We start from the raw sequence: 25,029 nt of genomic DNA, 5'->3' as shown, positions 1-25,029 counted from the left end.
ACGTATGTATTTGTGTTAAAGCTTTGAGAGACAAATATAAACTGATAACCAAATACAAGCAGGCTTACATGCAGTTGGATTGAAGCAGGTATTACCAGGGGACTCCATCCCACTTTGTAACCCATTGATTCCCATGACTGCTGTCTCTGCCCAGTCCAGAAAGGCAGGTCTCTTGCAGTTTCACAAGCACACATACAAAAATGTTTTCAATAAAAGACACTTACAGTAACATGGTACATAGATGCTTTATTTCTGACATTAACGTGGTCTGTATTGTGAGATTCTCTTATATAAAAGTAAAGTTTGTAGTACAACAAAAACTAAGATAAACAAGGCATTTGTTGCACATTATGTCAAACCTTAGAAGAAAAATATGGAGTAATATGTATCTAGGTTTCATGCAAGTTTGGCTGCTGCATGTACAATTTACCTATCAAGTGAAAGAAATGCAAATGCACACAACATTCAAAAAGTAATAAGATGCCTGACATATGAAAGATTAAAACCTTCCTGCTAAAGTAACAAAGTAGGAGTTAACTAAACGATCCAACCAATACCAACAGAAATTATTACTACTTACCATAAATCTATGCTTAAACTTGGTATAGGTAGTTTTGGTGATACCACTTCTACTGAAATATACCATCCAGATTCTAGATATTAATTCTCTCTTAATGTCTGATTTCATTTTTTGTGAATTAAATGATGTCTCCAGCATTAAATGTTGCCGTTAAATCCCTTCTGGTAATGCACACCTAAATCTAGTACTGCCAAGAATTCCAATTGACTCCACTAAATTGTCATAGGTGAGGAGTAATCCTGGCATGATGGGCATTTTCTGATCCCTTGCTTATATAGGATTCCCACCCCCCTTGAAATTTTGATGTGAATTAAAAACTGCTAAAAATGTTTGTGCCTACTACTATCAAAGCCAATATCAAAAAGCTCTTAAAAACAAGGATTATATAAGCTTTGAGATGTTTAAAAAAAGTCTAAGAACCCATTACCTTCCTTGTGCCACTCATCCCATGTTAAAATTCTCCATAAATAAATTCTTCTCTACCATCTTTGATATTACAGCGTTAGGAACACTTTCCACACCCTGCATAGTACTGGTTGATCTCATAAAGTTAACTAGAGAACCTGACATCATGTAATTTTACATACAGTGCATATGATGCTCGCTCTTTCCATCTCTCATAGCAGCAAGCCGATTCTGCCACTATCTGTAGCAGCACCTCCGGGAGTGGAGAGGAAGAGTGTCTGAATTATAAATAACTAAAACTACAGTGTACAGTTCTATTTACCTGTCAGTATTTGTTGAGAGCACACCATTATAACCTGCTCAAAATTAACTACGTAAAAAATCTCTACAACAAAAGCAAACCAAAACATTTCTTCAAAACCCAAAATAAAGACATAAAATAAGTGCAAATACCTAAAATAGGCAACTAAAGCAAGTGTTGTGACCTGTATACCTTTAAATAAGGACAAAGACTTTTCATAAATAAAAGAATGTTCTCTTTGCTCTTCAAACATTTAGTCAGTATATAATGGTCAAAGTTAAGTGCAGATACAATTGTTTTGAGATCCAAGGTGCCAAGTTTCTTTAAAAAAAAAAAAGAATAAAATATATATATTGAAAATGCATTAGTTTTTAGTTCCTATGCAGGACAAAGTACTCCTGGGTCTCATGTAAGACCCCACCATTTCTTTCTAAATATATTTAAACAAGGAACAGGAACAGTTGCTGTATAATACAGGTATACCTTGTCATTATGTTGTAGACCAACATGATTTTAGGGCTATAGTGCAATCCTTACATAGATGTAACACGTACAGTATAGATTTTTACACTTCACTGTAATTCTTCTGCTATTCCATATATTTTAAACTTGTCCTTTTTTCATTTTAGCTGTTTTAACAGGAAACAACATTGGCCTCTAGACAACCTGCATACATATAAATATCTACATTTAAGCTTTGAAATGGAAATAAATTATAAAAACAGAATCCTCTCCAATTTACAAAATTTTCCTTGTTCCTACATACTGTACAATACATTCAACAATCATCTCATTTTGAGATTTATGAAGAAAATACTGATGCTTTACACTAAACTTAATTCACCCCCCCTCGCCTACTTCTAGTACCATTTGCAAATAAATATATTTAACACTGTAGTTAATTCCATTGTTTTGCAGCATACCAAAAAAATTAGTAGTGCAACTTTCTATCCTTCCTTTGTATTTCTTTCTGTTGTGTTTCTTTATATACTAGAAAAATGCTACATAAGCAAAAGCATATTCAGTCATGTATCTTGCTCATTTGAAAACCAGTAACAACCTATAAACCTACTCTATATTGAAAATGCTCTAACAGATAAAAAATGCAATGCAAGTCAAAAGAATAAATACGAAAAATAGACCTAGAAGCTCTATGTTGGCAATACTGCAATGCATTTTCCCCTTCTTTATATTATGGTAGGGCATTACTCTTCTAATATTTAAGCAATTCATTGCAGAACTGTTTGCAATATCCTTTTGTAAAGAATGCAAGAGCTTCATGTCTGTTCTTTGTCAGTCAAAAGAAGAAAGGAAGCTTTAAGGTAGCTTTAAGGTTTCCCTTGGCAGACTCTCTCAAAGACAAGACTTAATTCACATGTATCGTACGGGGATCGCATTCGACATTGTTTCAGTTTCAATGGAAAGAGATGGTTGTCAGTTGCAGTGACCATCACAGTATCAGAGATCTTGAATTGCTGTTGGTAGCTGTGTATGTGCTCAGATATCGCCTCGCTTGTTCAGTCATGATAAGCTGGTCTTCTGTTTTTCCATAAACAACTGCTTCCCAGTCACGATTTGGCTGCATAAAATAAAATTCTGTTAAAAAGATTCTTATAACAAACTAAAATACTTGAGCAATTCTCATACAACCTTTCAGAGTATTAATAAATTATCAAAGTCTATCAATAATATATATTACTGAGAAGGATCCAATTCTACAGTACAACACCTAAAAACTGCAACAAAGCTCCCTCTCTACCCCGTAATCCAGCTCCCCAGCAGTGCATTCTGTGTTATGCTTCAAGTTTTAACACACGAAGTGAAAAACACTCTTAAGAAGATACTAACTAGTTCAACAATACATAAAAGGGAAGGTAATTAAGTTATCTTCTCTTTGAATATCTTCCCCTTTAAATGTGCTAAGTTCAACAGGCAGAAAAACCCATTATTGACAGTTGTCTGGAGATACCAAGGAAGGCAAAATAGTTTGGCAGCTGAAAAAGAATACTGTGAAGAACTTTACTGAACCAAGTGGCAGCTGTGGATGAATGGTCAGATTTTTTTGGGAATACATTAAAAACGGTAAAGGAATTGGGAATAAAAATGATGAATGGAAGAATAATTGAGCCACTAGTCCTGCTTCTTCCATGAAGCAAAGCTTGCACCTTTGCATGATTTACTGAATCTCAACCTGATTTGTAGCAGCTCTAACTTGGACCTGACACTAGCAGATTGTAGCATGATGAAGAACGCAAGATCCTCTTCCTCCCACATTGAGCTAGAAACTGATCCAAACGATCAGTTCTACATATATATTTATGGAGAAAATTAGCTGTTTGAGTTCCTCTATAAATTTAGCAGAACTTGATTCATGGAAGGGACTTGGGGTTAGAGAGGCCACAAAACTGACTGGGAATTTCTCTGGGGAGAGAGAAAAAAGAAAAAGATGATTCAATGAAAACATTCGTGAGTATAGTATGACTAAGCTCCCCTTTTAGTATTCTAAAGAGCATACTTCTGGGCCAGATAGATATATTTACCTTTGCTGCAATTCATAGCAGTTAATCCTTTTTTTTATTTCTTTATTTTAATATCACCATTAAATGAACTTTGTTCTTCCTTTTCATAAGAAAAGATCAGAAAGTAATACTGTTGTCCCTATACTTAAAAATATCATCGGTAAAGCAATTAAGTAGGACAGGGAAGATCAGGCTCCAGATGCCCTGTCTTTTTTGGGGGATTTTTTCATTAATACAGAGCTGTAGATATTCTAAAAAGACACAAAAACTTTATACATTAACTCCCTATGGGAGAAACTGGAACTGGTACAAAGTCAGGTCAAAGAATCGTTTCCTAAAGCTGGTGATCAAGACACACAGAGGGAAAACTAGGTTCCATGGTTTTACCAGTATGGAAAATATACAGAGGTACAAGAACGGGCGTGTTACAAGAACATTTACCAAACAGAACCTGTAGATGAACTCTGCTTAATAAATCCCACTGGGCTTATTATGAAGTAAGCATCAGCCAAATTTGAGAAGCTTAAGTGCTGTAGAGGTTTAGTTTGCACCAGGTCAAGTTTTTTTAACTCCTAGTCTTGGGTACCCAGACCTGTTTTGTAGGTTTCCCCTATCCTGTTTTTTCCTCCCCACATACAAATCTTAGAGACCACTCAGTCAAACATCAGGGTTGTATTTAGAGAACTTAGCTATGAACTTTGTGGACAAATAACCAACTTACAAGAAATGAGGATCATGGAAACACTGATGGAAACTCGATCACTGATTTGAACAATTCTAGACATTCGGGCAAGACAGAAACAAAACAACAAAAAAATTCTTTGTTAACCTGCTAACAGAGCTAACACAATTCTTTGCATCCAGACCTGAAGAGCTTTCTCCATTTTGACATTTTTTGAAGCACATGCATTCAGTTTCTTCTTAATTACTGCATTTGCTTTGTCTGCTGGATTTGTATCCTGTTTTTCTGATGTCAGGTTACATCTGTTGTCCTGTATTTCCAACAATGGTGTCATTAACAAAGATGTGGTATATGCATTTTTTGACTATTGACAAAAAAAAAGGTAGGGAACAGGAATAATAATTAGTATTTAATACAGAAAGATTTCGACTGCTGTGTTCAGAGAAGCCAAAATGTAAACAAAGCAAATACTATCAGAAAAACCCTACGAAAGAATCTGAAGAGAAAAAGTGATGAACAGTATATGAAGAACTAGCATAGCGGGGTCCACAGTTAATACTAAGCATAGTACAACAAGAAGCTGCTAGCATGATTTAGGTATTACTGAGTAGACGGCTTCTTTACTCTAAAGCCACACTACAGCTGATAACATTTTGTTAAGAACAAGAACTTGATAAAGTGGTAACTACAGAACAGTTTTAAAGAAAAAAGCTTGTAATTCACTTCTAGCACAGCTCTTGTGAAAGTCAGGGGAAGGAGACTGGAGTGGAAAACATAAGATCGCATCAGTTTCAGGGGGAGGAACTGCTTTAAGAACTGAAATAAGCACTGGATGGATTATTCCAGAAGAGTTTTATATGCTGATAATGTCTATGGAAATAAAAAGAAATTAATCCAGCTTCAGTATACCAAAGCATAAGAAAGGTATATTTTAAAGAGCAAAATTAGATGAAGTAACAGTGGTCTAAGTACTTGTTTGCTTACAAAAACACCCCAATAAACTTAAACCATCTTTAAGTATTTATTCTATCTTAGACGTTAATCCTAAATTATCGTCACACGGATGCACCATTTCTACCTAAGGATTGGTACCTTTTTCCTTTTAAAATCAGATACTACCACTATCTCTCTTGCTAAGACTGCATGTTCCTGTTGCACAGCATTCCTCATGAAAATGGAGGAAAAGGAATTTTTCCCCAGTCCTCTGCTTTTAATAGACCACAACATCATAGTGTATCTTGGTTTTAGCTTAATACCCTGGACATTGGTGATGCACAATACATCGTTGTCACAACAAGACATAACTAAGAAAACACCAGGCAATTTGTTTGTGGTTGGAAGGGCTGCAGCACTGCTGCTCCTCTTAAGAGAGATGTTCTCAGGGAAGTGGGGAATTCCCACTAGGTGGCAGAGCACCCAACACCCAAGCAGATACCTAGGCTTGGCACAGAGCCTACAAAGGCATTTAGGAAGGGAATTCAGGAAACCAGCTACAATAATCAGAAAGCAGTATGACTCAAGCACCTTAAGCATTCTTTTTAAGGACTTTGGCTCCTACCTCTTGAATATAGTCTTGTACCTAATCAAGAATCACTCTTTCAGAATTAAAAACATACAAACATTAATTTAAGAAGTAGACTAAAGTTATCCTACAAACTACAATACTAAAGATTAATCTATTCAATCATTCAAAACATTGAGCTACTTTTTAAAGGAAAGAAGGACCATCAGCCCCATATCTTCACGTCTTGGTTGCTGAGGCAGAAGTATTCAAATTCCTTCAGGCAGAGGTAGCACGCAAACCTCATCTTTTACGTGCTTGGTATTTCTTAAAATATTGCACTATATGAAGCAGGACAAACATGCTGCCTAATATGCAATTAGGTATCTTCAGAACATATCTGCCAGACTGTCAAGTATGCAAAGCACAGAAGCAAGTGTCATCTCCTGGTATATTACAGAGCTTCCACATGCTGTGTATGCTAAAGTTTATAAGTAATCAGCATGGGAACAGCTGCAGTACCAAACCTGCAAAGCATTCACATTACTTTACCAGTCCTACTCTGAAGTCCTGGAAGAAAGAAGTCACGTGTGAATTCAAGCCCAATGTTCAAGTATTTCTTAAGTATTTAAAACAGTATTTCAAACTAAATGTGATTTTCACTTTCTAGATATATGAATCTAGCCCTAATCCAAAAACTGTATTTTAGCTCACAGAACAAAAGACACACAGTTCCACATTAATACTGCTGCCAGTGCTGCTCTTCAGTAGTTTAATACTTACCTGTACATCTAAACTATTATCTTCTGTGAAGCGCTGGGCACCAACTTCTTCTTTTTCCTGTGAATCTAGGACCAGTGATTTTCTGACTTTTTTAGAAGAGTTGTGCTGAAATAAACATTTTGCAGAGGAAAATTGTAAAATATTATTTAAAAGCAGTTATTTTCTATTTGAAATTATTATTGTCATGTTACCTCCTGCTTGCAGCTTTTATACACAGTGTCATCTTCCTCTTTGGGAAATATATCTGTTCCAGTTTCCTCTTTCAAAACTTCCCTAATGTCTTCCTCCGAGAAGGCAAGTGGTTGTGACTAAACGTTAATTAAAATTGAAAAAGAAAATACAGGAAGTCTATTAGTTGCTAGTTTTTACCACATCCTATGTTCAGCTAATGTAGGCTAGAAAAGAGATCTTGCAAAATACAGCAGCAGATGAAAGGATTGAAGCTACTGTAGTTAAAAACTTCAGAGTTACATTTCACAGCTATGGAGATTTTTTAAAGTTAATTTTACTCCGCATTATTTATAGCCAGATAAAAGATATACATGTCTCAAAAACACAAGGTAGCATTGAAGAAGACAAACTATTTCTTTGCATTTATTAGTAATGGTTATCCACTGATAGAAGGGGTAAAAAAACTTTATATATACTAAATACCTATATAAACACATATATACATATACATGCATACAGTACTAAAAAACTGTACCAGGAATGTATGACTTGTTGGGAAAGGAATTTATATCAATTTTAACACAAATCTTTGCATAATTGATCATTCTAAATACAGTGCAGAATTTCACAGAAGCCATACAGATGGCTCCTTTGTGTACCAACAGGAGAAGCATTCCCTTAAGCCCTCAAAATTTGATTTTGAACAGGAGGTTAATAGTGGACAGAAACAGGAATGCCAAACCACTCCATTTGCATAGTGAGGGACTGTGAATCTATAGGGTAACACAGATGGTGCCAAACCCTGTGGCAAAGTCTGAGCTGCCTTCTGTGTTTGCAGAAAAGAAGTAGTCAATATATATTGGTTGGAATTTTTTCAGAACTTGAAAAGCATATGTCTACTGAATTCCAAAAGTTATTACACATTAACATACCTTAGCTAGGCTAGGAAGAGAACAAAAATTGAATTCATTTGGAACAAACAAACAAGCAAAAAAGTAACATTATCCATAGTCAATAACTACAAAAAAAATCTCCTGTGACAGCCAGAAGAATCAGAGGGTCGTGAACTGCTATACTAAGATTTTTGGATTTAGGATGAAAAAATTACAGATGTCACTCAAGTTTACCACACTGTGGTGAACATCTAGTTTCAGTCCTAGCAGAAGAACGAAAGCCAGAAAACAACTCAGCTCTTACATAGTCCAGAGGATTCAAACATAATGCAGTTTTTCAAGTCAAACTTTTAAAATAACGAGGCCAGTCATACTCATCTACAGCAGCTTGCTCTCACTAGATTACGCAGTTGGAGGATCCACACCCATTCACTCTCTCACTTACAATTTTTCTTTGACAAAACAGAATGCTAAAGTATTCAAATTAAAATCTCAGACAATTATGTAACCACCTGTAAGGTGATACATAAGGTTGTACACAAGGAGAAAAAAACTCCTGATGGTTTCCTGGAAGACCCCAACACCTGGGAAGGCATTTCCAGAAACCAATAAGAGAGAAGAGTGATATGAAGGTAACACTGGACTTTTTTTGCAAACATCTTGCCAAAGGGAACACAGGAAAACAAACTTTGGGCCTATGTCATTTGTCTATCACCCCAAAATTAGTGTATTGCCACTCAAACTGCCTAAGAAAAAGGTTATAAAAAGAGATTGGACATAAGAAAAAATGGGGGAGAAGTTCCATCAACACTGTGAGAGACGGCTGATGAGCTAGTCTTTCTCCTTCCACTCCTGGGGATGCCTGGAAGGTGAGACGTATCTTATGCGTGCTAATTACTTGCTTCTAAATAACTAGAGCTTACTTTTGTTTCATAGTATTCTTAGTAAGTTGCTTTGCTTTTGAGTGTATGCTTATACCTTGCTTTATTATTATTACTACATGGTTTAAATGTGTTTTTGCAGTTAAACCCTATTCCAGATAACACAAACCCTATAAATTGTCACAAATTTGTATTAACAAACGTGTTAATTCGTGAGCTGTTAAAGTGAGTCTGGTTTTAGGTGCTGACAGTTTCGTCGATGACGAAATAACTCACAGCATAAACTTGCTGAGGGGTTTATCTCTATGAAGTGAAATGAATCTGTTAAGCGAAGGGTCTCACCTAAGGAGATGCTAACAGACTGTATTAGACATTAAAAGGCTTTGATCTCCTGGGAGGACACTGATAGACAAAAAATAAATTAATACAGGTTGGACAGAAAATTCTTCTTTTCTGCCCCTTTTAACATGACACTATCTTATAAGAGGTTAGCAAGGCTAGACAAATTTAAAACAACTCACAAATATGAAACCAATGCATTTAAGATTACTATGTATGTAATTATGGACTATATATACCAAATTAGCATTCAAGAAGAAAATGCCTCCATACTACACTGAAGGATATGAGTCTAACAAACAAAACTGAAGCATTTTTGATTGACATTCTAGGATAATAAGGCAAGTTACTGAAACAACAGCAGTTAAAAAATGCTTTTTAAGATCACACTGAGACTTACAGCACCTCAAAACCAAGAGGGAATTTAGACTTCAACAAAGAAGAAAAGAAATAGCATCATCACATACCATAAGTCTGAGAGGACCATACTTTTTTTCCTGAGCAGCCAAAGCATTTTTAAAAGGAGTTGGTGTCCTTGGTGTTGAACCCAGAAGAGATCTTCTCATTGTGGGAGTTCTAAAACTATTCAAGCATAGAAAAGTGTTGATACATGCATTTTAATATTTTATCATTAGTAATGTAATAAAATTAATCTAAGAAACATTTTAAATACCTTAATTTGCACAACAGATATCACCGCTACGAATCTCAAAGTATTAAGATCACCATAGTATTACCCCAGGTGTATTAAACTTTAATTGGATTTTGACAATATTTGTTTTCATTTGAGCAACACCACCAGACATTTAATGTAATAATCCTACCCCACATTTTCCTTTTGATCTTGTGGTGTCATTTCCTTGTGTAGAGGAGTTGTAATAAGAACTTTCTGCCCACAGATTGGAGTCGACGTAAATGCAGGATTTTCAAAGTTAAATTGTTCATTTCCAGAGCAAGTGTTGAAAAACTAAGAAAAAGAGAGGAAAAAAACCTAACAAACCTTATAGGACAAAGCTTTACCATTGTACTGAACAGTAAAAAAACCCAAAATTATACGCATATATCTGAAAGGCTTTTACTGACAAACCCAAACACATTATTTTTGACTTACACTAGAAGACATTTCACAGAATCACAGAATCGACCAGGTTGGAAAAGACCTCCGAGATCATCAAGTCCAACCCTTGATCCAACACCACCGTGGCTAGTAGACCATGGCCTTAAGTGCCACATCCAGTCTCATCCTAAAAACCTCCAGGGACGGTGAATCCACCAACTCCCTGGGCAGCCCATTCCAATGTCTGAATACTCTCTCTGTAAAAAATTTTTTCCTAATATCCAACCTAAACCTCCCCTGGCAGAGCTTAAGACATGCCCTCTTATCCTACTGCTGGTTGCCTGGGAGAAGAAACATTTATTGCTGAAACCTTGATTTTCCCCTTAAAATCCCTACTGCTTAATTAGGTCACAGAGACAAAAGGTCTCTATCAACAACTATTTGCATGAGAAAGTGTGAGCTCAGACACAAGTTGGTCGCTGCTGCTGCCGCCCTCCCTCATCACTTTTAAAAACAGAGGAAATAGGTTTATTTAACGATTTATGGTTTATTCTTAATATATTTACCCTTATGCAGATGTTTTAAGAAGTTTTTTGACATATTTGTTTAGGCTGCAACATACGACTAGGGAAGAAACTACTTATAATTTATAACTTGCTCACTGCAGTCCTCAATGTCAGCCATATTTAAAAATAAACTCACCTGTGATGGAGAAAACGGTAGTGTTTTCACTGGTGTACGCTTTAGTGCAACATTGACAGCATCATTACACAAGCCATCATTCAGATCACTAACTGGTGACTGCCCAACACGCAATCTCTTTTTCTTTCTTAGGATAGCAGGTGGATTGCTGAACTTAGTTAAGTTTGAGGTTGTTGAAAAAACGGTTTCTTCGTCACCACTGATGCTACTACTGTGGTTTTTGCCATCAAGCATAACGCCAACATTATACTGGCACTCAGGAGCTCCTTCATTGTGTTGAAGCCGCATGAGTTTTACTGGAGCTGACTTGACAGGAGATACAACAGCCTCTGAAAGCTCAAAACAGGTGACATCACTCCACGCTACCGGATCCTATGAGGCAAGATGCAAAATACTCAAAACACTAGCATGCTTATTCAAGGTTATTTCACAATGTCCAAGCCAGTCTATCAGCTCTCTACCTCCAGAAGCCATATACTGAATTATTTTCCCTGTAACTTTCATACAATCCTAAAACACTGAATATTTTAAAAAATAATTATGTTTAAACAGCAATAAAACATTCGATATGGCTGAAACTACAGACAAGTACAAAATAAGGTAATTTTAAGAGTATTTTACACATACTCTGTAAGTTGATATTCCTAAATAAACACTTCTTTTTAAGAAGAAATACAAACTTACAATTTCCATAAGATCTAGTGTCTCTGCAAATTCTGGAATGGTTTGTAGAGGTGTTAACATTCTATTTGCTTCAACACCCAAATACTTAGGTGGTGAATTCTGCTGAACAGGTGTGATGCGAGCCTCATCCATGCTGTAGAAATCACTTGTTTGTTCCTCAAGGCTACTTAGTGTATTAGGCATACAATCCTCCATGACAAAACTTCCAGACCAACAAGGTAAGCTTCCAGCTTGCTAAAAAGTTATGAGGAAATACATTAATCTTATTCAACTTCAAGGTTGAAAAGAGTAAATTATGTGACTGCAGGGCAGGAAAAAAAAAGTAGTGTGTGGGAAGACTACGCATAAGTATTAATTTTTGCATTTTCAAATACTAATAATGTGTTTCAATTAATGCAGTTAGTCTTCTCCTTACATTAACATACACAACATTTTCAAATCGTGTAAGATTTTTATCTTACCTCTCATTCATATCTCATACATGCTTATAACTTAGATAATTATGGGTTGCATTAGAAGCCATCTCTGATCCAAGTTTTCTGTATACCTGAACACCAGTATATTATGAACTAATCTTCACTAGAGAACACAGGTATATTTGAAGATGTTTGTAGAATGCGAAACACTTCTTGTTTGATCCGATTTTTTTAGGGCAGATTCTGCATTAATAGTTTACTTAGCTTCTAAATGGTTATCCCATTTTAGTAGACTGCTTAGTACTCAAGAAACAGATTTTAATTTTCACTGGAAATCTAGAAGCAAAACAGATTCCACTAGATAAGCAGAACATTCCACTGTTTCAAAAGAATGTCAGCGATAGCTCCACCACATAAAACTGGAAGTTCACCTGTAATCTAAATTAGCAATCAATATGGTTGGGTTGGTCAGGTGCCTGATGTTCACAGCCTTTTGAGGAAATCAATGACTGTCATCTGCAAGTTACCCTAATTCCACTGAATTTATGCATAAATTGAGTACAGTGCCTGCTTATTTACTGTTAGTCATGTCCAAATGTAGATATTAGGTATTATAATATATAATACCTAAATATATAATACAAATATAATATATAATATAAAATTATAATCTACAGGACATTTTGAAATTAAATAGGGCAAAGCCTATGTATTTTTCACCTGCCTCTGTTGAGCAGATTATCAACATTGCTAATCTATAAAACTGAACGGCAGGGATATCAAATGTGTTATCTCTTGAAGAGGATTAAAATCCTGGGTCTTAGGAACAACTGTCAAACTGCTGGTCACATTTCTACTGTCTTCACAGTTTAAAAGGTTAAAACTGCACTAAAAATAAGTTGCCTCAGTCCTAATATATAGATTTTGGTTTACAACTCAACAGCCATAGGTTTTATTTTAGAAGGTCAGGTGAAAAAAACACACTAAACCAACCAATTGCTGAAGATTAATCTCAGTAACGCATATCAAATATTTACAGTCCTTACAGAAGACATTTGTTTTCTTCTGATTTCAGTCTCTGCTGACATAAGTAGCAATTCGAGTTCCTTTATTTTCTTTTCTTTATCAGGATCATCGTCAATAAATGGTTGCTGAAAAATTTAAGAAAGAAAGCATTACTATTTTCCACTTCCACTACCCCTTCACAGTAAAAATTCTACATTACAACATAGCCGTATTTTTAACAGGAATCCACACATAGAGGGAACTGAGCTGTTCAAGTTGTATCATATATTGTAGTACAGTAGTCACTCACAAGCAAAACAACTCCAATTACCAGGAGATGGATCTGATGTTATAGTGGTATACAAGGTAGTATTTTAACACATTTCTAACACGGCCTGTAAATGGTCAGTGTGCTATAGCTATGTTCTATCGTTAATAGAACCAACAATGTTGGCACATTGGAATATGTGTTCATGTTTTTGTGTGCTTTCTAAAGTTTTGAGTTATTTATCCTCACTAACTGTGCAAGAAAGTGTTTCAAGTTAGCATTTGCAGAGTGTCTACACAGGCAGTCCTACCACTACTATCAGAAAAGAAAATTAACTAATTGGCTTTGGTTGGTTCGTTTGTTTTTAACCTCCTTAACACTTTCCATTACTGTTATAAACAGGTAAGTAAGGATATATGCCATGAGTTTCAAAACTAGTTATAATCCTGAGCTTAGAGAGTACTCTTCCAGAAGCACAAAGTATCATATTTTCCTGTGTATAGCAATCCATAATGTCAAAGGCCATAAAAGGCTTTGTTGTGACTTGTATTCTTACACCAAATCAGGGAAGAAAATGCAACATGAAACAGATGACCTGCACAAGAAAACTTCAGGTTAGGTTAAGAGCTCTGCAGAATGCCTCTAACACATCTAGCACAAACAAAACATGCATTATTCCCTGTGTCAAAATAAGTTTTTTTACTAATTCTGAAGTTGCAAAAGTTCTTCCAAGGAGTCATACCAGAAGCAAAGATCTACATTCAGTCTGCAACATGCAAGGAATTTCAGATATATTCCAAGCAAGCCCAAAGAAGCAAAAGGAAATAACATATCCAATTTTTATTTGTTTTAAAGTTCCTCAATACTTCAGCATTCAGAATGCTGCAAAAGAGCACCTTTAACTGATTGAAACACATTTATCCCTGAGAAAGAAATAAAAGCTATTGAGAACAAAAAAGCACAGTCAGAACTGTAAGTCACAGTAAATAATTTTAACTGACAGTTTTTCAGATATATTTATTACATATATATAAGTAGTACAGTCCTGCCTTAAATGTCTCATAAGGTGGTAATACTAACAGGTCACAATTTTAACCTCATGATTTAACAAGTTTTAAGTCATATTTCTGTTTGAAATAAGGCCAAACATCATGTTTCTGGGAAATATAGAGAGCTCCATTTTTCCTATCTAGAAATACCAATGATGCCAGCAAACCTAATTATAGAGGAACTTATATAAATTTAGGTGAATGACAGACTAACAAATATATTTAAGATACAAGTTTTTAAACTCTTCATTTTACTGTATAATATGCAGTAAATTCTCTTTAATTTATGAAGCCTGTTAACAAATTTACCTGAACTATGTTGGAAGATGATGGAGCATGTTCTAGACAGTTGCCTTCTGGTGAGGTATACTGATATGCTGGAATCTGAAAAGACATAAAACATTTTACAGACCCTCAATAAAAGGAGGCTATAAAATTACATCTAGTTTATTGTATGTAAACTATTTATTATGGTTTACAAATCCTAAGTTTCCATAAAGATCACAAAAAATATTCAACCCAGCTTCAGTATTTCAGATTTATTTCTTGTTCCAAACCAAACAAATTATTTGAAACTTGGAAATACTTATTACTCTGAATTTTGAACTTACATGCGTCTGAACAGGCATATAAAATTGATTCTGAGTGTGCAAGTGTTCCATAGTCAGACAAGGTTGGGGCTGAAGTTCAGAAGAACTAGTGCTTTCAGACTTTATAACACTTTGCAAATATCCTTCCTGTTCCACTTTTCTCCGCATTGTTGAATTCCAGTGATTTTTAATTGAATTATCAGTCCTAAAATGAAAGTGTAAAACAGTGACTGGTTTCTGTATCTTAAAATTTAATATATGACATAATTTACAGGGTTTGTAGAGTAGGTTAATCTGAAGCCACAAATCCAGAAAGCTCCAGCAGTTAGACTGAAAGTTCTATTATCAGTGGTGGTTTTGGCATAATTACTAGAAGGCTACTCTTCTAAAAACTTCCTTCTACTAAACTTCAAGTCTGCAAGAAATTAAAAGCAGCAAAAGAGAAAGCCTTGGTTCTGACTGTTATCATGGGTGAGAACCTTTTTTATTGGATACTTGGAATGTAAGACAATCACTCTGCGGTCCCACAGCGTAATAAGGGCACTTTGGCTAGTGTTTGCCACTGGAAGACATCTCTTCTAAAAATGTGACAGTCTGCAATCCCAGCTCTGTGTTTCATGTGCAGCTTTGTGGAAGAACATGTTACTACTCTTTGTGCCCTTCATCTTGTATGGGGAGAAGCAACCATGGCATTTTGACAAGCAGGCTGAAATCACTTTTAACACTAGAGAAGCATTTAGGGAATAGTGGAATATAACTGCATTACAGTCTAAAATACTAGCAATATTATTCCTAGCCTTAGAAAGAGGTATACAGAAACAAAAATTGCTTAAAGCCCCATTCTTCATTTAAGCTTGACTCCAAGAAGTATTCCCCTTTTTCATCCCACTAGTGTTAGATTCTACAAATCTTCTAGGTCTAGGATCTCTACCAGTCTTCAACTAAGAGTCATCTAAGATTTATTTACAACAAACAAGTCAGTGAACTAGGAATTCCTCTGTCAAACTCATCTTCCCTCTCTGAAATTCTACTTAGATGCAATCAGTTCTCATTCCTCCAAAGGATTTTCTGTGAGTCATGGATTGTGTACTTAATCAAAACTTCTAAACACACATCTTTTATTCCACTAACGTAACAAGTGCTGACATTCCTTAGGCACACCTAGACAGTCACCTCTGAACACACAAACTGAATTCAGAAAGGGACAGCTTAACATTGAAATTCAATTAACAGTACAAGGTAAAAGCATTATTTCATTAAACTCTTTACACACTAAAATTTTCTTTTCCACAACCATAGAAATTGCTAATCAGACTCGAAACAAATATAAGGAGAACAATGCATACAATTCATTCTTAACTTAGTGACTTCACGGTGATCGACTAGCTTTGCAATGCATGACTCCTAAGTCTGGACTTTCAAAAATTACTAATATTTTCTTTTACAAGTGTCCAGTTCAACAAGTGTTACACACACGCAAAAAAAAAAAAATTCTGATCTTTAACCAAGAAAGTCACCCTCAAATGCATATTAATGAAGGCACTTTGTCATCAAGTTTGATTCCTGCATTATTACTTGCAGTTAACTCTCTTCAGCTCGATTGCAGAGGCTTTTTAAGTGATCAAGAGGATTTTGAAGGTACCTGCAAAGCATTAGAGGTTTTTTATTGGTTTTATGGTTTTTTTAAGAATGCATAACCAAATGCAAAAGATCTTAAAAATTTTTACTATCTATCAAGATAAATATGTTGTGGTGTAAGTTTCAACAGATGCTCTCTGACTAATAAGTTACATTGGAAAGGGTAGTGAGATGACTGCTTTTCATATTGCAATATTTAACAAAAACAGAGTTGCAAAGCACCTTCCAGGAAGAAGTTTGGCTATTTCAGCCCATCGGTTTCCCAAACGTTTGTGAGCTTCATAGATTATTCTGTCCTCTTCTTCTGTCCACGAAGACTTTTTTACCTCAGGATTGAGATGGTTATGCCATCTCTCTCTGCACTGCTTGCCTATTCTTCCTTTCAGGTGTTTTGCAATTAGAGACCAGCGCTTTGGACCATACTTCTGAACTAATTCAATAACCTGGAACACAGATGAAAGCACATTACAATTCCAAAATCTAGTTTACCTAATCAAAGACTGAGAACACTGATAAACTCACATTATAGAATAGCACTATAATAATCATCTTGATATGATATTAGACCTAAGGAGGCAGAAAATGACTTGGGGGGTTAAAAATTATTTTTCAAGAAATCAAAAAATTACTTATTAACTCCAAATTCTTTGTGTTTAGAATACAAATATATACTGATGAAAACATTCATTTGTAAGTTTTCTTTCTGTTGCCCATTGCATAAGCTGACATTACGCAGACCATACATTCCATCTACTTAAAAGCAGCTACAGTTTTTTGTCTTCTCACACATCCCAATGTGAGTATCCATGTCACAAGACCCACCAGACATCAACTCTGTGGGAACGAACCTTAAGAAAAAGTACAGATTCTTAGCAGTCATATGGCAGTTTTATTACAGTAAAAGAGTAGAGTTTCAATTAGTTTTCATTACCCTCTGATCTTCTTCTTTAGTCCAGGGACCTTTAATCAGTTCTGGGTTTAGTACCTTCTGCCATCGATGCTGGCACTGAAAATCTGAACGATTCTGAAATAGTTTTAGAAGATCAGTGTAGCTGTTAAACTTTAGAATATATAAATATGTAAGTACTTTCTAGCCAGAATTATTAGCTTATTTCAAATTAAAATGCTTATTTAGACCTTTGTTCTAAGTATAATAGCTAAATTCTCCTTTATTGTTTCTTCTTCCATTTGCTTATAAAAACTTTTCTCCAGAAAAAACAGCCTTGCATGAAGCTCTAATCAAATTATTTCAATCTACTTACTTGATAATTAAATTCAGAACTTACTCTTCTTTAGAGAAAAATTTAGAATTATTTTTGTCCTCATTACTCCACACTTTCTCTGAACTTTGTGGTTGATATACTTTTGACATTATCTACAACTTAAATAAGGAGAGAAATTTTTTAAGGAAATACTTTTTCTTTCAAATAAAAGAATAAACCTCTTTCCAAGTCTCAGATGAACATATTCTCAGTTCTTTACTACAGTGTTAAGGAAAACAGATTTATATCAAGTTTAGTTAACACATACTAATTAAACAACACTGCTTTTGCCGGTCAGGACAGATGGTGCTTTTCTGTAGCTTCACTAAGGATCTTTTGAAATATTGTTCCCAGTTATGAAAGAGAAGTAAGCTTTCACTTAGCTTCCTAAAAACTGTCTGTAGGAAAGGCTTGGTCCAATCCTTAGAAATATGCAGGTAAGAGCCTGCCCCAGCACAGCATACTAGCATTCCTTTTTTAACATGTGGGACATGATTATTTACTCGCTTCAGTGCAAGCTGTTGGACAGCAAGTACCAATTGCAAGGTTTTGCTGGGCTTGTCTACAAGTAAAGGTGTTACCATGCTAAAGTGAAGTTAACCAAGCAGCAATCTGCCAGACCAGAAAAAACACCCAAAACACCAATATCTGAAATTATACTGATCACAATACCTTCAAAGTTAATCACAAGTAGTAACTGTATGATTAAAAGCACACTAGTTTGCTAAAAAACATTTCCTGGTGAAGATAAGCTGTAAAAGACAGACTCAATACAGAATGGCTGTTCCCATTTTGAGGGAAAAAAAAATTAAATTGTGGCCTTTTAGTGTTTTTACCTTCCAGACATTTCTGAAACCATAATATATTTTTGGGAGAAGAGCAAAACAAATGATAGGATGAAACAATAAAATCATTTCAGACTGCCTCAGCTGCAAAAATTGAAGGCAATTGTGTTCCCTCTCTTGAGAGTCACCTTGAAGCCATTTTCACTTTTTGGGGGCAGAACAGAGGGAAGGTTTACTTGTGCCCAAATGAGGCTTTGAAAACACAGAAGTTTGAAGGCCTTTACATGCTAGTAATTGAAGACACACTTGGTTTTCCTAGCAAAAGACCATCAGTAACTAAGTGCTAATTATGCTTGCCTCTATTATTTGGCTTTTGAACACTGCAACAGGTCACCTAAAGAGGCTGTGGAGTCTCCATCCATGGAGATATTCAAAACCCAAAAGGACACTGTCCTGGGCAGCCTGTTCCAGCTGACTTTGCTTGACCAGGGGCTGTGAACCAGATGATCTTGAAAAGTTCCTTCCAACATTAACGATTCTGCAGTGGGCAACCTGCTGAACAACAGCTTTCTTGTCTCCAGAAGCATTTGTTTACATCTGAAGAATTTTTTATTAAAATGCACCTCCATACTACACCTGCAGATCCATATCACCAAACATTGTGATAATATCAAAAAGCTTGTGTATTAAACTGTTTGAAAATACATTCTCCTCTGCCATTCACTCACTTCATTGATTTTTAGAAGGGGATAATACACATATAAGGAATACTGATTTGCTTATGCACTCCTTAAATTTAGAAGCTTTGACTTTATTCCCTGATATCTATACTTTGCCACCTGGAAAAAAAAATCAGAAGCATCACAGTTGCACAAATATGATGAGAACAATGAAAAGTTACAGTTGTTCCGCATTTAGAATTCAAGTCTCCGTTTAGCTCAAAGGAATTTCATACAACCGTATTATCCCACACAATATTATAAGAACCTCAAAGGTGTGAGGGGATGCAATTTTTAATTTCTAATATTTTAATATTCAATACCACTTCCAGCAGTGATTTCAGCCTTAGATTCTAGCCATGTTTTCACAGTAGGCATTTTATAACATTTGTTCAGAAGAGAAACAAACATCATCAATTCTAGTTGTAGGTACTTTCTACCAGTGCCTCTCATATAGCTGAAGAAACATAAATGTTTGAACCAACAGCTCTTTTACTCATTCCACCTGACCATTTGAACAGAACAAGAAATTTTAAGTGTCAGTAGGAAACTTCCATGACACCTGCTAAGGTTCCATTTGTAATAACTGAAGATATCATCCGGTGGAAAGATTTAGGTATGTTGGGGAAGCAGTCATCACTGTAAAAAAAAAAACCAAACAAAACCCAAAAAAATAATTAAAAAAAAAATCACCCCCCTTTTCCTATGGTGTTTAAGAAATGGATCCCACTCCTTTCCCGCAATCTTTCAGACGCAATCCACTCTCCTAACTGCTTCAGAAGCAACCTATGAACTGTAGATGTGATCACCAGAAGTAATGCAACCAGTAAGAAACGGGAATATATTCCATAATAAAAACAAATAGCAAGTGAGAACCAAAGGCATCAACTATTTTTGATCATTTCAGACCGGCGTTAGAGCCTGAGCCAATAAGGTTCTCCGAGGTCTGAGCTAGGTCGCAAATCTATTCTAGAAGCATTCTCTAACATCATTTTTATTGTTATATGCTTCTGATTTCTATTTCACCCCATTTCCAAACTAGACATATAACCAGATAAACATCAAGAGAACTTAACTGAAACAGAGGTTCAACTTACTTGTAGATGACTAGCAATGAAAGCCCAATCATCTGTACCATTTTGTTCCACCAGCTTCTTTAGCCTTTCATCCTGTTAAGACATAACCTCAGCCAATAAATGTTACATGCTGTCCCAATACAATGCTAAATAATAACACATTTCATGAGCTAACAAGGTCATGTAGAAATGAAACTAAAGCCAAAAAAAAGTATTACCTCTTCACGTGTCCATTTCACCTTGCTACATATCTTCTTCAAACCTTTTTGCTGTGGTACTTCATAGTCATGATCCATATATTGAAAGTCATCATCTTCCTCACTGCAGAGTACAACAGAAGAGTGAAGATGATCAAAATAGAGTTTGAAATACCTCTGAATAATCTTTTTTTCCCTTAAGTACTTGTGGTTTTTTCCAATATGTACATATTGTTCTAAAATGACACACAGGATTTGCATGATCATAAGACCTACCCCCACCATTTCACCGTGTCAAAGGAACAGAATTAATTTTAATTTCAAGGCCACAGACTACGATATGGACAGATAACTCATTCTGAGTCAAGACTTAAATATTAAATAAAATCTACTTTTAAAGATTCATGGCTTTGTAATACATTTGTAAATCTTTATTTTACACAAATGAGCTTATAAGATAGACTGGTTTGCTAATCTGCAAAACACAATTATGATCCACCTCCGTAACTAAAACAACAAACACAAGAGTGTCGAATAAGTGTTAACTTGAGATTTTAAGTGGGCTCCTGACTTCACTAAAAGTGTTGCCTCAGTGTTACAGGCATTAGATACAAATCTCTGAAGACAGGTACATTCCAACAAGAAATAACTATGGCATCAGTGCTGAGCCTCAGAGCCAGAGGGGTAGGCAGCCAGGTACCTCTGCGACTCCACGTAGATCACTCTCCATCTACTGGAGAAATGTGGAACTCCACAGCCTGGATAAACAGTCTTCCAAACAGGCGGCACAGAGAAGTGTTTCATGTAAACATCGCTTAAACTTCTGTTTAAGTGACTCATGTTAGTCAGCATAAATTCAAACACATGTGGAAACCTACATCTAACAACAAGAGCTGCAGTTCCCCTGCATTAATTATAGCAAAGGCCCAAAGAAGGGATTCCCATCCCAATACATGGCTTAAATTAAAAGCAGTTTCATACTGAAATCTGTATTTTTCTCCATTTTATTATCGGTACAAAGTATGATATAATTATCACAAACTCACGTTCGAAACTAAACTTACTAGATCTGCTCAACCTTGATAATTACGTCAATTTTTCAACCAAGAGTAAAAAAAAACCACAAACAACCTTTCCCAGTAATGGAATTAACTTCTGCTGGTGTCCTAAGAACAGATTAGATGGGAGATCTCTACATTATTTTCCAGATCAGCACAGCATGCTGATTAACCACATATGCATTATTTGTCATTTCTCATGAAGTATGTTCCTGTTAGCCACAGAGAACACATCTCATTCAAAAGCATTACCACAGGATAGTAAGTGCCCACTCTTGTAGACCCAATGTATTTAAAGTTGCTTCTACATCCTACACCACCACCTGCATTTGCCCTATTTCGCTTCATGATGCAGTAGAAACAGTAATGCAAACATATTAAAACTCTGGGCAGTAGGTAAAATACAAGGCAGTAAAATTGTCAAAAGGTCAACTGCAAGTTCTTCATGGTACTTTCAAAAAAATAAGCTACAAACACAATGATTGTAAAAGTTTTGCATTAAGTAGCTTAGGACTTACAAAAATAGAACTTAAACTCAGAAGTAACAAAGTTTTTTCTTCCCTCTCACACTTCCTTTTTTTGTCTTTTGTCCACAGGTAATCAACAAACTTAAGAGGTATATCTTGGTATTATGAGAAGCATATTTTGGTATTATAAACTGATTACATACCAAACAAGCCATACAGTTCACTTACAACTAAAATTTGGCCTTGTGGTTAAGGCCTTTTTCAACATAACCTCCTCACCTACTGCTCAGCAAATAAGTTCATGAACAGTTTTCAGTTACGTGAAAAGTCACAGGGATTTAAAAAAAAAGAAGGGGCTCCCTGTACACGGCAGTGACGCTGAAGAGAACACCAGTACCAGACACTGTGGAGTCCTCACCAGTGGCAGCAGTGGTTCAGAGCCCTGTGCCTGAAATTCTCCAGTGGCACACGTGTCCCACAGCCAAATCAGCACAGCCCTGGATACCTCCCTGCACTTTGCAGGTGTGAGGGCCAGCCAAGCAGGCACTAACCTCTCTTGCACCTTGATTTCACATGAATAACCACCTAGTCCTGAGGCTTGCTTAGAATAGTGCTCCAATAGATTATAAATTAAATACACATGAATGGGACTAGTAATTTAAGTTTTCAATTAAGCAAAGATTTTCAAACACGTGGGGTTGTTATAGTTCATTTGACAATTCTTTTGCAGTTATGAAACTGCACTAAATCACTGCACCAAAGTGGAACACAGCCACCAAGTTTCATCAAATAAAACATCTGGACCAATAAAGCAAGTACTTCATGAGCTCTGTGCTAGCCATCCTTGCAATTCTGAGTTGAGAATCATCAAAGGAAAAAATCAAGCTTGTAAATGCAACAACCAAGAACAGTTTAAAATTAATTTAATATAACACTAAATTAAACTTAATTCCATTTGGTGCAAAACAAATTACACCTCTCTCCTTACTCAACACCTAGATTAACAATCTTGAAATCACCTTTATGTAAACTCATAGCTTCAATAATATTTGGAGATATCAACACACACTGACACAGTATTTCCCTAGGGCTACTGACATCTAACCAAACCTTCCTCTGCTATCCACAACCCACTGTATTTTCAACCATGAAATCAAAGCACTCTATAGCCATGTGAGACAATACAAGCTAAAGCTTGACAAAAAATGAAACTACTGCTTGCAAGATCACAGGTGAAAGTCTCTTAAACTACAAAATACCGATTAGAAGTAACAAGAAGCATTCTGCCTCTGAGCTGATTCTTGCAGACAGCCAAGCACAGACATTTCCACCAGTTAGCCTCTGCAAGCAAAGCCCCTTTGTGGCTTACACAACCAGAACCCCAAAGCATTGCTTGCTTGTTTTAGTCGCAGTTTTGCAGAAAAATATTATCTTACAAACTTTTTCCATGTTAGAGAAAAACACAGAGGCAGTTTTAACATCTGTAACTTTGAAACCACCCTCAATTACATGAAAAGTATGCATTCATGGTAAACCTCTGATGCCTTAGGTAAATCACTGAGTATCCTTTCCTTTCTCAATCCTAATCCTCTTCTTACATTTCTTTATCACTTTTCAAAAACTGATCTTCTATTTAGGACAAGAAAAACCATAGTGACAAAACAGTTCTCTGAGACCCACCTTCTGAATACAAAGCAAAGACACACCCATTTTCATATCAGTATGACAAAAGATGTATGAAACCCATCTGGGGCTGCTGCTGGAGTTCTTGAGAAAAACATTATCTCTCAGGAATATTTCAGGATAGATTGTGACATCTTCAATGAAAGAATATGCCAAATCAGAGAAAATAGGTGCGCTGAAGATACTGGAAGAATCAACAGGCCCAAACCTTACATCAAGGCTGAGCCAAAGCCACTCGGGAGGTGAAAAGGAAGAAGTACTATTCCATCAGAAGGAAAGCAACCAGCAAGGAAAGCCGCTGAGGAGACAACGTAGTTGTTACTGACAGGCTCAGCTGTCCAGGTAAGCTACGACAGACGGCCCGAGGGAGAGCACAGAGGAGAGAGCAGCTGCCAAGGGAAAGGCGGGATTTGTGTCCGAGAGGTGGTGCCTGCAAGCCCGAGGGAAGAGATACCTGTGCGGTGCCGGAGGGGGGAGGGAGGTGGGCAGTGACAGCCGGGGCGGTGGCAGAAGGCCGGAGCGGCGGTGAGGGGCGGGGCGGCACCTGGCCGGGATCCCGGGCGCGGGGGGGCACCGGGGCGCAGGGCGGCGGGGGAGGCAGGGCTGCCCAGCAGGGGTGGGTGGCACAAAGCGCAGGGAGCCCCGGTCCCGCACTCACCTGCGCCGTCTCTCCGCCATCCTCGGGGCGCACCATAGGGGGGGCCGCCACGGCCGCGGGGAGCAGCGCGGAGCCCCCGAGCCCCGCTCGGGCTCCCTCTCTCAGGACAGGGCAGGGGACGTAGCGGGGCACTGGCGGGTCAGGAAGGCTCGAGACGGGCAGGGATCCTCCCAGGGCCCGCTGCTGCCCGCGGTGCCTGCAGCACCCCGGCGGCCGCCCTCAGCCCCGGCCCGGCCCGGGCGCGTCAGGCATGGCTCGGCCTGGCCGCTGCCCGCAAGGACGGGGCGCGCAGCGGCCCCTTTCTCGCCCCGGCTGGTGTCTCGCTCTCCGCTGCTGTCAGAGCTGCCGCGGGCTTCGGCGGTGCGCGCCCACCCTTCCCGGGCTGCGCTGCCCTGCTTTGCCCTGCTGTTCAGCGCCGCCCTGCCCTGCGCCCGCCTGGCCCCGCCGCGCACCGGCCGCCGCCGCCGCTCGGGCTCAGCCGCCGGCGCTCGCGGCGCGCTCGGCCGGTGCCGCCCGAATCTCGCGCGCAGCCTCCCCCCCGCGAGCCGCCGTTTGAATCTGCGCAGGCGGACTGACGCCCCATTGGCCGCCGCCGCCCGCACGCGCCCCCCGCGCGCCGGGCGGGGGGGGCGGGGCCTCGCGCCGGCGGGCGGGCGGTGT

The 25,029-nt window shown here is 37.5% G+C and overlaps 1 protein-coding gene across 5 annotated transcripts; it reads right to left on the bottom strand.

The window, feature by feature from the left end:
- Positions 1-226: 226 nt before the first annotated feature.
- On the bottom strand, positions 227-24,831 carry MYBL1 (MYB proto-oncogene like 1). Of its 5 annotated transcripts, none has more exons than XM_064651762.1 (16): positions 24,370-24,831; positions 20,525-20,627; positions 20,328-20,399; positions 17,396-17,488; positions 16,687-16,907; positions 14,848-15,031; positions 14,546-14,620; positions 12,961-13,065; positions 11,499-11,732; positions 10,815-11,186; positions 9,880-10,022; positions 9,523-9,637; positions 6,963-7,079; positions 6,772-6,876; positions 4,672-4,797; positions 227-2,865 (listed from the first exon to the last, which is right to left on the bottom strand). In XM_064651762.1, exons 1-16 carry the CDS (start codon positions 24,387-24,389, stop codon positions 2,737-2,739), a joined length of 2,214 nt encoding a protein of 737 aa, XP_064507832.1. In that variant the 5' UTR covers positions 24,390-24,831; the 3' UTR covers positions 227-2,736. The 5 variants fall into 5 exon arrangements, with proteins under 5 accessions (XP_064507832.1, XP_064507840.1, XP_064507821.1 ...); XM_064651770.1 differs by having other exon boundaries at positions 4,635-4,851; positions 24,370-24,830; XM_064651751.1 differs by having other exon boundaries at positions 4,672-4,851; positions 12,961-13,062; positions 24,370-24,829.
- Positions 24,832-25,029: the final 198 nt, after the last annotated feature.

Source organism: Pseudopipra pipra, chromosome 1 (genome assembly GCF_036250125.1).
Source record: "Pseudopipra pipra isolate bDixPip1 chromosome 1, bDixPip1.hap1, whole genome shotgun sequence".
Classification (NCBI taxonomy): Eukaryota; Metazoa; Chordata; class Aves; order Passeriformes; family Pipridae; genus Pseudopipra; species Pseudopipra pipra.
Note: the sequence above shows the minus strand (reverse complement) of the source record. Positions and strands in the feature narration are given on the sequence as shown.